The 14341-nt window shown below is 32.8% G+C and overlaps 2 protein-coding genes across 2 annotated transcripts; one reads left to right on the top strand and one right to left on the bottom strand.

Annotated features, from left to right (window-relative positions):
* Window positions 1-5845: 5845 nt before the first annotated feature.
* LOC114176127 (ubiquitin domain-containing protein 7SL RNA2-like) lies at window positions 5846-6801 on the bottom strand. Its single transcript, XM_028061063.2, has one exon. It carries the CDS (start codon window positions 6797-6799, stop codon window positions 6014-6016), a length of 786 nt encoding a protein of 261 aa, XP_027916864.1. The 5' UTR covers window positions 6800-6801; the 3' UTR covers window positions 5846-6013.
* A 4156-nt stretch (window positions 6802-10957) lies between these two features.
* PYM (partner of Y14-MAGO) lies at window positions 10958-13935 on the top strand. The gene is made up of 4 exons (XM_028061183.2): window positions 10958-11252; window positions 11344-11457; window positions 11537-11713; window positions 13640-13935. The coding sequence occupies exons 1-4, from the start codon at window positions 11076-11078 to the stop codon at window positions 13781-13783; spliced, it is 612 nt and encodes a 203-aa protein (XP_027916984.1). The 5' UTR covers window positions 10958-11075; the 3' UTR covers window positions 13784-13935.
* Window positions 13936-14341: the final 406 nt, after the last annotated feature.

Below are 14341 nucleotides of genomic sequence, written 5' to 3'. Positions count from 1 at the left end.
ACTCCACAACCAACATTCTCAAAAACTTTTCACACTATTAACACTCAACCCCACCTTCATCCCTCTCTTTTATGTTATAATAATTTTTTTGAAGTTTATATTGAATAGGTTTTGAAAAGTAACGCTAGCATGTTTTTGTACCTATATGAAAACTGATGATACAAGTAGACATTTGTAGAACATGTGAATTTAAACGTATTTAAGACTTAATTACATACCAACAAAACATAAATGCAAGAGAGTATAGAGATTAAGATTAGAAAAGAAATGGAAACCATTGGAAACACAAAAATTTGGGAATATTGAGAAAATTCACTGATTTTTTTTTTTCTCTTTCTCCCTTCTTCTACAACTTCAATTCAGGAACACAAGTTTTAAGTTTTTATAGATCTCATATTAGGGTTTTTCTGGATTTGTTATTTTGATAGGAACTTTACACACACATATGGGGAAAAAGCTTGGTCCATGCTTCCATTGTGGAATTGATGGTAAGTCTTCTTGTTTACAACTTTTTTTCTTTGGTTATTTCTTCTTCTATTAGACATGAGATAGTGAGTTTTAACACCATGAAATAAAACTATTATGTATAATTTTTTATAAAAGAATACGAGATAAATGTTCATGAAAAGGTAAAAATACTATATATTTTTTACAAAATATAAAATAGTTTTCATTTGAGTTATTATGCAAAGTGCACTATTGACACCGTATGAAAAAAGGTTATGTGCGTAAAATGAAAGCACTTGAAGAGTGTCATGTCTCGATAAACAAAGAATTCAACGACATTATTATGGTACTGAAATGATTGTGTCTGAAAAATTTTGTTGCCAACATATGTATGGTTTGATATCAGTTACCCCACTTTGGCGTAATGGACCAGAAGACAAACCAGTGTTGTGCAATGCATGCGGATCTAGATATAAGAAACGAGGAAGCCTTGGTCTTGAGGACTATCTGCCCAAGAATTTTCAACCTGAGTTTTTTGATAAATATAAAGATCAAAAGGGTAGAAAAAAAAAATCTTCTTTTTCAATCTATATTTATATTACAGATGCAGAGATTGATACTTATTTATGTGTGAGATTGTGATGATTTTTGTTATTAGCTGAGAAGAGTGAACGTCTATGGAGTACTAAGATTCCTACAAAGAAACGTTCAGAAGTGGTGTACAAGGAGATAACACCATTGGAGAGATTCCATATACGACTACTTAAGATGTCAAAAAATCACAGGAACCCAAACGAGACATCCTCGGAAGAAGTACTGTTGTTGAATAACGCAAATAACTTCATACCTAGTACTGAAATAGGCATAGGATGTGTTATTCTTAAATAAAATTGTCTGGGTGTTCAAATTGTGCCTTCAGACTGTTGTTTTTTGATATTGAACTTGTGGAATTCAAACATTTGTATAAACATTGAAGGCTTAAACGATGTTCCTGTGATTCGTGTGTTGTGTTATGAGATAATTTGAATAGGTAATGCAGAGGGAGGAGTTAGGGTAAGTAACCCTGATGAGGAAGATTGGAAGGTAATATAAATAGTGTGAAAAGAAAATAATAAAGATTTTAACTTGTGATAAGTAATGACAGAGCATTTGTCAGGGAAGAAGTCATTTAAGAAACAGATTTTAAACTTTATTAAACCTTAAGAAATCGATTTATAAAATAATATTTGCATTTATTTATATATTTTAATTTTAATTTATCTTCACGTTAACACGTTTTTGCTAAGTTATGAAATATACATCTTAGATATTAACCAGTGAAACAGGGGATTCTTCCTGAAACCCTAAAGTTTTGATTCCTATATTTTGGACATTTTGGGACTCTCTGTTCCTGTTAGGCATTACTACCGGATTGAGTGTTAATTTCTCAGATGGATGTATGCACACCCAATTTTTCATTTCGGTTATTGCTTTTGGAATTCAGTAATGTACTCTAGATTGGTCATATTAGTAACTACACCCTTTCAAAATTGTTATCCGGATTACATGTTCCGGTTGTCAAAGTTCATGGATTTAGTAGTTCGGTACATATTCCCAAGGGATGACAAACGTGCCGGACAAATTGGTTTTGCCTTGACGCGTCCTTGGTTAAAAAAATAAAAAAATAGGTCAGGTAAAATAGGTCTTTCAGATAAAAAATAGGTTAGCAATTGTATTTGGTTAAAAAAATAGGTCAAGCGATATAACTCTATTGGAGAAAGAAATAGACTAACAATTGTAATATGTCCCGTCATAAGGTGGATCGGTCTGTCATCTTTTTTAATTAATTAATTAATTAATTTAAAAAATTGTTTCTATATATATATATATAAACATTAATAATATATTTTATGATATTAATATTTTTTAAACTTTTAACTGAATAATTAATATTTTTAATGGAATAAATTAGAATAATTATTACATTTACTGTAAGGCCCAATTTTTATGCTGTCTTAACTTTAAAGGGCTACCCAAAATCAGTTGGGCCTAGGGCTGGCCTAAAAGGAAACCAGACCCTAAGTCTGCCTTAACCCTAACTCTCTTACGCACTTTCAGAAATTTGCCCCCTTTGTTCTAAGAGTTGTAGCCGTTACTCTGCTAGGGTTTGCTTTCTCGCCTCGGACAAGTTCGCTCGAAGCTCGTTTCTACTCAACTTCTAAGCCTTTTCCTAGAGTTGTTGTGCTCCGTGGTTGGTGTCGACGCACTGTACTAGCTTATTCTAGGTAAGGGAAACTAGAGACCCTTGTTTAAATCTGAGTCTTGCACATTTGCCGCCATTTTCATGATTACATGGTTGTGGTGCTACTGTAAAATATTGGATGAACGTGTGTTGCTATTGGGATGTGATTGTATGGCTGCTGTAGGGTGAACAGCGGCGAGACCTGACGTTCTCGCCCAAGCGACCCAGTCTCGCCTAGGCGAGACTTGCAGAAACAGATTCGAGCTTGCGCTCGAGCTCTCACTCAGGCGGAGAGCTTTTGTTTGAGCGAGACACAATCTCGCTCAGGCGAGAGGGGCTCGCCTAAGCGAGGACGAGTGAGGGGTTTGAGGCACGTTGCTGCATGTGTAGCTCAGGCGAGGAACCTGCTTTTGGGCTAGGAGTACTCTCGCCCAGGCGAGTAGCGGCTCGCTTAAGCGAGAACCCGTGAGTCTCGCAGGGTCCTCTGTTGACAGTCTCGCCTAAGCGAGAACCTGTGGCTTGGGCGAGACTGGCACGGGACTTCATTGCGTAACTGTTCCTTCTATGTTTTTGTGCTATTAATTGTATGTTTGGCTTGATATGCTTTATCTTGAACATGAACTGTATGAATATGCTTATGAGACTTGTTTGTATGGGCTGAAATGTTGAGTCAATATGAGTTTGGCATGAACTGAGTACGAGGTGGTTGGTAATTAAAGTGGCATGGCATTGGCATGAACGGGAATTCTATATTCGTGGCTTGGGAAGAATGAGTTGGCATGAATTTCACGTGTGATATGAATGAGGATTGGTAGGAAATTATATGCATGATGAGTATTCTTTCATTGTTTGATTATGATTGGTCTGTGGTCAGTGCGTAATTCCTTGGAATCTCTAGGTGAGATTTCAGGGTCGTGCTTCAGTGGTCGGGACGTAATTTCATGGCCCCTGTTAGCGGGATTCATGGTGGTGCCCCATCTATATAATTGGGTAAGGATTCAAGGTAAGGTTGCATCCTGACACTCTAAGGAGTCAGTTAGTCTCACTTAGAGCGGACTGACTCTTGTGGTGAGAGTAGCAAGAGGCCTGAAACTCATTAAGGGATAACCTTGTGTGGGGGGATTGGATATATTGTAACACTTGTAACACTTAGCTCGAGGTGAACAGAGATATCCACCACAAGTGCAAGCATCTGCTGAATCCGACCTAATTATACATATCCAGATGAGTCGAGTCGAGTCTTAGTGTATTGATTTGAAAGTCAACATGCTTAGATGACATGTGTATATTTGACTATGGAATTATATTTGATTGCATGATAAAACTACTTTTGGCTCTAGCTTACCCTTCTATTGTTTGTTGTATGTTCTATGATGTGGGCTTTTCTTTTGCAATGATCATCAACTTGTTGATGTGAGCAGAGGTGAGAACTCCCCGTAATCATCAGGGTGATGGATGTTCCGCTGCTTAGTCACTTGGACTGGATCTAAGTTTATTTGGGTTTTCTTTAGGGCTATGACCCGTGTACTACTGGTCTTTAGGCTAAAATACTAAATGTTGTTGTTTTATATTTTATACTTTGTTATGGTATTGTGGTGTGCCCCTTTTATTCGGATTTCTCTTAGATAATCGTGAGGAATTTACACTCCAGGACTTTGTTTCTAATACTATTGCGACATTCCTTTAATTAGCATTATTAATTAAATGGGATGTTACATTTACAAGTTGTTAAATTACTATATTATAATTATTATTATGTTTACATGTTAATTATTTCTTGACTCGGAGTCATCAAATTTTTTATTATAATTTATTTACTACTTTAAGTGGGCAATTTATTTTTCTTAAATATGATGTTGTTCAATAATGTATGTTTGAATATTTGAATTTTTAATTTATTTGATTGTCAGATGTAGATTATCATTTAATTTTCAACTACATTATCAAGTTTCTAATCATTTTTGGTAAAATATTTAATTATACTTGTAAAAAAACAAAATCAAATGAATCTATTTTGATTGTACTACAACAAAAATATAAAATAAATTAAAAGAACAAAAAGTCATAAAGTCATTAGTGAGTCAATCAACTATGTGTAGGTGAAACCTAATCACAAATGTTTTAACTCACAAAAAAATATACAAAGTTAAGACAATATTTTGTTCTTTTATTTGTATTTTTTTATAATTATAGAACTTTATCTTTTCAATAATTATATATAATTTAAAAACGTAAAATGGTTGTTTGAGTATAAAAGAAATCAATTATTTTCAATTTAAATTTATTAATTATTAAAATTCAGTAATATGCCCATAATAAAACATATCAATTGTTTTTTTAATGGTACTCTATATAGTCATATAGTCATGACTAGATAAAAATAAATCTCTATATAGTTTTGTAAGCATTTTAAAATATTCCATAAATAATTAAATAACTTTTTAGAAATAACTTAATTTTAAAAGTTAATTATATGAAAATAAATTATGCCAAAGATAGGAGTACCAAGAATAGAGTAGAATACCTACATTTTACATTATTTTCTATAAATAGACATGATATGATACAAATAATAATAATAATAATAATAATGGCATCTTCATTAGCGGTTTAAATTCTCCACACAGTTAAACTATGCTATAAATGTTCCGATTTTTTTTTAATAACTTATTTAAATAAATTTAGGTAATAAGTTTTATTATTAAGCATATTAAAAATGACAATAATAATAGTAAAAATAATTATATCACATTATTACTAGTTTGGTATAGACTATGAGTTATATGGTTATTGTTTATAGTATAAATATCTGCGTAACATTGTTCTATTTTAGGGCAGGAGACTCTTGTGCCATCAATATATTGAGTTTTTATTGCTGATAAAAAAGTAAATAATATTGTAAAATACATTATAATTTATATTTTTTTATAAAATAAGTCTTTAAAATGGTAAAAAACATAATTAACTCACATAATTTTATTTTTTCTAAAATTAACATACAAGTTGAATGATCAAATATAATAAATTACGCAAAATCTTATAGAATTTTTTTAATTTTTTTTCTACATTATATTTCTATAAATATAATTTAAGCTTAATCTAAAAAATATTTCGTAGCTACAAAATATATCCACACACCCTTCAAATATATATAGCCAAATTTTCAGTAACCCTTCTTCAGTTTTCATTTTCTTTATTTCTAGATCAATGAGTAAAAAAATACAAGACAATACAAAATTATTGTCATTCCAGTTTCTGAATCAACATGAACAAAAGGTGACAGTGTGTATAACCTATCGAAAAAGAAAGAAACATGTGTTTGGTGTGTAAGTGTAATCTACCATTTCATGATCCTCCAGTAACACTTCCATTGAAGATCTCAATGGTGTCACCATGCACAACATGGTGCCAGCGGAAAGATCTATCATCATCCATAACGTTCTGTTTGTAGATGAAGAAATACCCATCTTGAGGCAAATGAAACTGAACCCTCTGATGCAACTTCTGCAACTCCTTCCTCAACTCCCCCACGTTATCGCACGCATTCACCTCCACTGCAACTTTCTTCATACCACTTTTAGGTAACACCATCACCTTCAACTTCTTCGACGCCGGAGACACCGTGGGCGACGGCTTGAAACTCACCTCGATCTCACTGTTCTCGGAAACATCACAATCTCGCAACACCTGATGATCATGCAGCTCTGCACCACTTGTTGCGTGCAAAAGCAACCTGTTAGCAGGCACCGAGACGTTTTCCATCTCGCGGATCTTCTCCTTCAGCCTCGAAACGGTGTCGTTGACGTCCACTTCCAGAGGAACGAGGTGCGTTTTGGATCCGGTTTTGATGTTGAGGTGGATTTGGGTGAGTGGAGAATTATTAAGTGAATCTTTTTTGTCGTCCTTGTCGTAGGAGAGTTGAAGCTGAATGCTTGTGTTGTGAAGGATCTCGACCTTCCATGGATCGTCGTTGTCTTGGAGGAATTGGCCGTTGAGGATTAGGGTTTGCTGAGACACGGGAATGTTTTGGTACTTTTGAATCTTTTCTTTGATTTCTTGAACTGTGTCGAAATAACCTATTTCGATGGAGAATGATCTTCCTCCTCTTTGGAGCTCGAAAACTACGTCCATGTCCACCAGCGTCAATGGTGCATCTTCTTCCTATCAACGTGCTTAAAAATGTTAACTTCTCTGACTCATTCAACTTTTCTTAAACATTCTGACACACCTTACTATTAATATTGCTTAGATTCACAATACAAGTAGTAATTTAATGTTTTCACAGCTTTACCCAAACTAAATTTTTAGTTTTTTCCTTCCTAATTAAATTAATGATTTCAATGTACAACACAACTCTTCAATCTATTATTAATAGTTTTTTGGATGAATTTTAGGGTAGGTTTTTTTATTTTAAATTCATAAATGTATTACTGGTGGTGCATGTGTTTCTACTGATTAATTATAAAATTAAAGAGTAAAATAATTTATATTAATAAAGATAAAACTTTTAAATGTACCCTGAACAAATAATTATAACACTGTTACGAAAACTAATTCTCTCAATATTCAAAAAAAAAAAAAATAGTTAAGAAACGTTAGTATATATGTATTTTTTGTTTGATAAATAAAAAATGCTAATGCTCGTAGAGGATGATTTGACATAATTATATGTACTTTATTTTTCTTAGAAATACAAGTAGTATTATTCATTCTATCAGGTCATCACTTTCAAACAACATTAATACTATCTAAGAAAAAAATAACATTAACTCTTTCTAGGAAATATATATTGAAAAAAAAATTGAACAGTTCATATAAATATTGGACATCAAAAATATAGTAAGTCAATGTTATATTATCATAAATGTGCATAGGATGAAAAAGTCTAATATATTTTTTCAGAATTGAGCTCAAGGCCCTCTTAAAGGAAAAAAAAATCTTAATTTTATTCCATCTTACTTCATAATACCTATTACCCCTAATAATAGGTTGGATAATATCTTATTTTAAATCTATAAATATAGGCTTAAATATACATTTGGTCCCTATTTTTGTTGATTTTATTCGCTTTGGTCCCTATTTTCGTTTTATGTTCAATTAGGTCCTCATTTTCATGAAATTATGGTCAATTTGGTCCTTTTCACTAACTGTGTTTAAATAGTTAACGTTTTTGAACAGTACATGCCATGTGTCAGCTCTTGATTTTTTTGATTTTTTTTAAATTTTTTAATTTCAAAAAAATGGTCCACGTGTCAAGTCACAATTGTGCCACGTGTCAATGCTAGTGCCACGTGTCAGTTTGTGGTAGTATTATTTTTTTTGTTCAATTTAATCCCTATATTCGTTATTTTTTTTCAATTTAGTCCCAATTTTTGTTAAAATAAATCAATTTTAAAAATTAAATAGTTTTATTTTAATAAAATTTGGGACTAAATTAAAAAAAAATAACGAATATAGAGATTGAATTGAACAAAAATAACGAATATCATGACTAAATTAAACAAAAATAAATAATACAACTACAAGCTGACATGTGGCACTAGCATTTGACACGTGACATAATTGCGACTTGACACGTGGACATTTTTTTTAAATGAAAAAAAAAATTAATTTTTTTTAAAAAAAATAAAAATAAAATTAAAAAATTAAAAAAAAATTTAAAAAAAAATTTAAAAAAATTTAAAAAACCAAGAGCTGACACGTGGCATGTACTATTCAAGAACGTCAACTATTTAAACACTGTTAATGAAAAAGACCAAATTGACCATAATTTGACAAAAATGAAGACCTAATTGAACATCAAACGACAATAGGGACCAAATTGAATAAAATTAACAAAAATAGGAACCGAATGTATATTTAAGCCATAAATATACATCTCAAAACATACATTGAATGTTTCTAACTTAAGAACAATGACATCAATTCATGTACAATAAATTGTGCTAAATGTGTATAATTAAAAGTACAATACTAAGTGAGTATAATAATAATGTTTTAGATTACTATAACAAAGGTAGAAGACTAATACTGAAATGTAGAAGACAGATGGATGAACCGATGGGATAATACTGACAAAGATGAACAAACTAGAAGACTAAGGAAATATTAGTGTAATCTCTGTCCTACAATAACATAAGTAATCAACACAATTGAATGAAGATGGAAAAAACAGAAAAGGGACAAAGAAATTGTTGAAGCAAATGAGAAATTCTAGAAAAGAAAGATGAAACAAACCTTCCCTATGATGAGCCAAAAATCCTTGATCTAGTGTCTGAAGCCAATATTATTTTATTGAATGCGACCACAAAATGAAAATTAAAGCCAAATCCACAATTATACTCTTAAAGCAAGTGATGTGTTTTAAACCCTAGCCTTCGTTTGCGGTTCCCAATTGTTTCTCTTCCTTCGCATTTCAAACGCTACGAGCTTTTATTTTATTTCACCTCTTCTTCATAGTGCTACCAAGCAAGTATTGAGATTCAAAAAGGGGCTCTGAAAGAAATGGTAGAAATGGAATATTAAAAAGTTAGCATATTAGTATTTTAAAATTTTCTAACTTAACATTACTTCGGGCTTTTTTTTTTATTTCTTTTGTAACATAAATTAACTTCTTCTTTATAAAAAAAAAATCAATTTTTTAGTACAAATAAATATATTAAATATAAATTTATCTCATTTCAAATTATTTTATCAAATTTTTAGTACAATTAAATATATTAAATATAAATTCATCTCATTTCAAATTATTTTATTTTTAAAATATTTTATGATAATATATTGACCTTTAATTTTAACTTTTTATTAAAATAAGGTTTTTCAACTGTTACAAAATATATTATCAAATTCTACTCTACCGTCCTACCTACATAATAAAGGAGTATCCTCACCCGCAACCTTCTCTACCCACACAATTAAGTGATCATTGTAAAAGACAGGACCACAAACAAACACACAAACATGTTGAAGGATAAGCTAATGTAAACAATGAGTAGTCATATGAAAACTAAAATCATGTTACAAGTCCACACAAACATAGATATGCATATAAATATAGAAGTAATTGACACTAAACTCGATTATCCGAATACATACTTTTGATATTAGACTTACTATATATATATATATATATATATATATATATATATATATATATATATTCATGTCACGCACCAATCATATCCTAAATAATAAATCCAAACTAGCTAAAGTAAACTGAAATTTCACCTAACAGAGACTGCTAGACTATGATCCCTTCGCTCATTGAGACATCCTTCTCGCTAGACAAAAAGTGCACAAAAGTTCACTCGACCAATGATTGGTTCACTCACCCAATGAGTGAATCACTTTAACTCTCATAATTACATTCCTCCAAAATTCGCTTAGTGAGACCATCCATTCACTAGGCAAAAAGTGCACAAAAGTTTACTCAACCAATGACTGAATGGCTCGCCCAGTGAGTAAATCACTGAAGTTCTCAGAGGTAAGATCCTCATTAATTCGCTAAAAGAGCTCAGGCTCGACCAACAACTACAAAGTCCACCAACTCATTGACTTTGGATTCGCTGAGCGAGTAGGTACTCGACCAACAACTCCCAAGTCCGTAAGTCCTTGACTTTGTATTCGCTTAGCGAGTAAATTCTTGCTCAACGACTCCCAAATTATCGAGTCTCTGACTTACGATTCGTTGAATGAGCATACTTTTGACTAACGAGTCTACATAATTCTGCAAAATGAAATTTTGCCTTCTAAAATACTTCCAACCTAGTCTAAGTAGCTCTTTAGTGATTTCATATGCTCGGGTCAAACCAAAATTTAAATTAACAACAAGCAGGAATACAAAATACCAAATAGAATGTGTGGAATGACACAAATATCATGAAAATGAACTTGTGTCACTATTTAAGGATGAGTATTTGTTAATTTTTCATGATACTAAATTTTCATATATTGTTAGTAACAGAATTGTGTGTTGAATGACATTTTCGAAAATAATATAAGATAATGAGAGTATTAATTGAGTGACATTTACGTATTGAAAAAAGTAGTGAGGTTATTTCGAGCAAAATATGAAGTGTGTGGAATGATAAAAAAATCATAAAAATGAACTTGTGTCAATATTTAAGGATATATATTTATGGATTTTCTGTAATACTAAATTTTAATATATTGTTAATAGATTTAATGATGTTTATTTGTGGGTTTTTATAATACTAAATTTTCATATATTGATATGTTGTTATTATTAGTTGATTAGTAGATCGGTATATATATTATGAGTAAATTAGTAGATTCGTCTTTCTGGTTTGGTCTTTAACTGGTTGAGTGAGAGTAACAGAGTCGCAGAACCTGCTTCTTCTTCTTCTTCTGTCCCCGCGTAGTTGGAAGAAGAACAAGAACAAGAAAAATGAGCGACGACGAAAGAAAGAAGCAAGTAGCGGAACTAACCAAAACGCTCAAGGAAGGCGAAAGGCTCGTGGGCCCCACAAGACGGCCCGACGGAACCCTCCGAAAGGGCTTTCGCATCCGCGCCAACTACACCCCGCCAGACGAAGTCCCCAAGTACCAGCCCAAGCCCGCTCTCGTGCGCTTCCTTATTTTCCTCTTTTCCCTCTTTTTCTTTCTCCCTCCACACGACGCCGTTTCTCACTCCTTCTTCCTCTCCTTTTGTGCAGCTGAAAAAGGAGATGGGCTCCGCCGGGCCTCCCGGGTACGACCCCGACGCCGATGCGCGGCCCAAGACCAAGTCCGTCAAGAGGAACGAAAGAAAGAAGGAGAAGCGGCTCCAGGTAATGGAAAAATAATTCTGCTGATTAATTACTTTAATTGATTGGTTAATCTTTACGCGATTTGTGCGGGTTCTTTCAGGCTGCGGTTGAAAAGGATAAAAATGTAGAAGGTGGTGTGAGTGAAGATAGTGGAAAGAAGGAATCTTTGGAGGCATTGACCTCCCTTGTGAATGACTTGTCTGTGCAAGATTCCACGCAACAAGCACAAGCACAAGCACAGGATGTAGACAAGAAAATTCGAGCGCTCAAAAAGAAGGTGCGCAATTTATTCTTTTTTGTCTTTCCAGTCATCACCGCCATTCTCAGTTAAAGCTTCCGATATATCTTTTATGATAGAAATATATTAATTTCGTGTTTTTACATTGGTAAATGATCTCCACCAGAATCATTGTCGTGGGAAAAGAGTTTAAAAAAATTGCTGTAGAAAAATTTAGTTCTTTTTGGACTTGGGTTATCTCCAACCAGAAGTCAGAAGTTAGAGACTGGTTTGCTGAGATCCATTCATGGGTTTACTTCTCCGATCATATGTTTTCCGTCTAAGGGGACATGAAAATCAAACAACCACATGTTTAAAAGACATGATTATCTGTCAACCGTGTCACGCCATGTTGGTAGATGTTCTATTTATGTTTCTTGTGTGTTTGAGAACATTTGTATATGGATTCCTAATTCCTTCTTATGACTTCTTTTTATCACTGATATCACCTTATTCATTTATCTCTCTTCTATTTCTAGTTATCTCTTGGTTTAGATCATTTTGCGTGTCCAGAAAACATTTCCCTTATTTGAGTTTCTCTCTCTGTCTGTTTCCTAGATAACCCTTAAGCTCTTAGTTTTAAGCATCTCAGTGACAGGGCGATTCCTTTTTCTTAAAATGATGTAAGATGAACAGAGTTTTTCAGTGTAGGAAACATCCGTGCCCTTTTGGTTCCTCCGTTTTTCAGTGTGCTATTATGCCCTATCCAATTAATGTGTCCCTCGGGTATTTATTGCAAAGAAAATGAAGGTCCTTAACGTGTTTCTTGTTGCAACATGCAATATAAGAGTTAATGAAGCTGAAAGTGGTATGGGGGTTGAATTTTAATAAAGAAAGTATTTAAATGTGAGATTGATATGATGCAGCAGAGTGCTTGTGGTTGTAGGAATAGTACCCTTAAGAGCTCAGATTTAAGCACATGATCCTGAAGTTTCATCTTTTTACGGCTTCAAATTTATAAATTAGAATTCAGCCTTTGCAGATCATTGTATAGAAAATAAGAATATTGATGAAGATAATGGTGCAGTTGAAATTTAGAATGTTATGTTATGCCCTTGTGGTGTTCTTTACTTTGATCATTAACTGTGTCCAATTTTGTATCTGGTGTCGGTGTTAGAGCTTGTGATCATAGGTTATGGCACTGTTGTGTATCTAGTATTGTGCATATATGAGGATTATTTGAGTTAATTGCAGCATTGGTATATAGGTTTTCATATCTAGTATCCAAGGAATAGGATATAGTCTGTGTTTGCTACTAACTCCTGTCTCGAGAATTTATTACTGAGGCACTGCAAGATTGGAGATGTTTCTTGCACTCTTTTATTGGACAAAAAAAAAGGCTTTGTTGCATTTTGTAGCCTCTGGGGTTTGCTGTGTACTTTTCCTTTCTTTACAGGATCTCTTATCTCTCCTTTCTTTCTATTAATATTCTTACATCCGTTAAAAAATGAAGGAAAGAAGACATTCAATTCAAGTAATGCTACTCAAGATCCTGTAGCACTTCTTCTGAATAGTGACTGGTTAATTAGCTTTCATTTCTTTCTACTAAACACAATATTGGTGATGCAAAGGTTTTAGTAGTCCCATTTTAATTTTAATTACCTTTGTTTGTTTTTACTACAAAGATGGATCCTTGCTATCATCTCACTTGTTGTAAGTGACAGTAAGATACTGAGATGAATCTTTTATGTTATGTTTTTCAGCACACTGAGATCAATTTTTATAATTACATATAGTAGATATTTAATGTTGGAACTGATGGTGGCAGAAAATATTGTTATGGGTAGACTGCTAAGAAATATTGTTACTAGAAAACCTTCTTTGTTCTTCTTATCATCATTATGCATTTGTTCCGTCTTACTAAAGAAATATCTGAACTAATGCTTTTCCATTTTCCTAACCTAATTTTTGGACTGTTATGTTCAGATTCGGCTTACAGAAGCATTGGAGCAGAGAAGTTCAGATCAAGATCTGAAGCCAGAGCAATTGGAAAAGCTAGCAAAGCTAGAAGATTGGCGCAGGGAGTTAAAGGAATTGGAGGATGAGAAGAGTGAAACAACGGTGTCATGAACAAAATTGTCTGAATTAGGGTGACAAAAATGTGTAGTTTTGATTTGTGTTTTGTTGAATAGTATGACAAAAAAATGTGTAGTATGAACCATGTTTTCTTGGACATATATGTACATTTTTTTTGAAAACAATTGATCAGATTTTTCTTTTAATTTTTTTCAGCAAGTACTTGCTCGCCCTAGTGTTAATGTCGAAAACTTTGACTTCTGACCGATCTTCTCCCAATATCGTTATTTTAACTTGTATAACAAGGTTTGATTTATTTTACCCCAATTTATTTTTCTTGTAGTGATTATTTAGAAATTTATCTAACCAAACATGTACAACCTGCGATTGTTTTCAATAAAAATCTATAATTTGTTCCAAAATTTTTAATATTATTCTCTATTGATTTCAACTTAGGTCATGTAGTCTTTAAATTTTAGGTGGGTGTAGAAAGCAGAGTCTTTCGCTCAAACCTCCAGCTAAATATTGGACCTCGTACCGTTGCGTTCAGGCTATGTAAGTTTGAGGGATTGGAATTAAAAATGCTCTAGAGTTTATAATATTTAGTTTTTT

Source organism: Vigna unguiculata, chromosome 3, assembly GCF_037176805.1.
Source record: "Vigna unguiculata cultivar grain cowpea cultivar isolate G323 ecotype 2 chromosome 3, ASM3717680v1, whole genome shotgun sequence".
In the NCBI taxonomy this organism is placed as follows: domain Eukaryota; kingdom Viridiplantae; phylum Streptophyta; class Magnoliopsida; order Fabales; family Fabaceae; genus Vigna; species Vigna unguiculata.
Note: the sequence above shows the minus strand (reverse complement) of the source record. Positions and strands in the feature narration are given on the sequence as shown.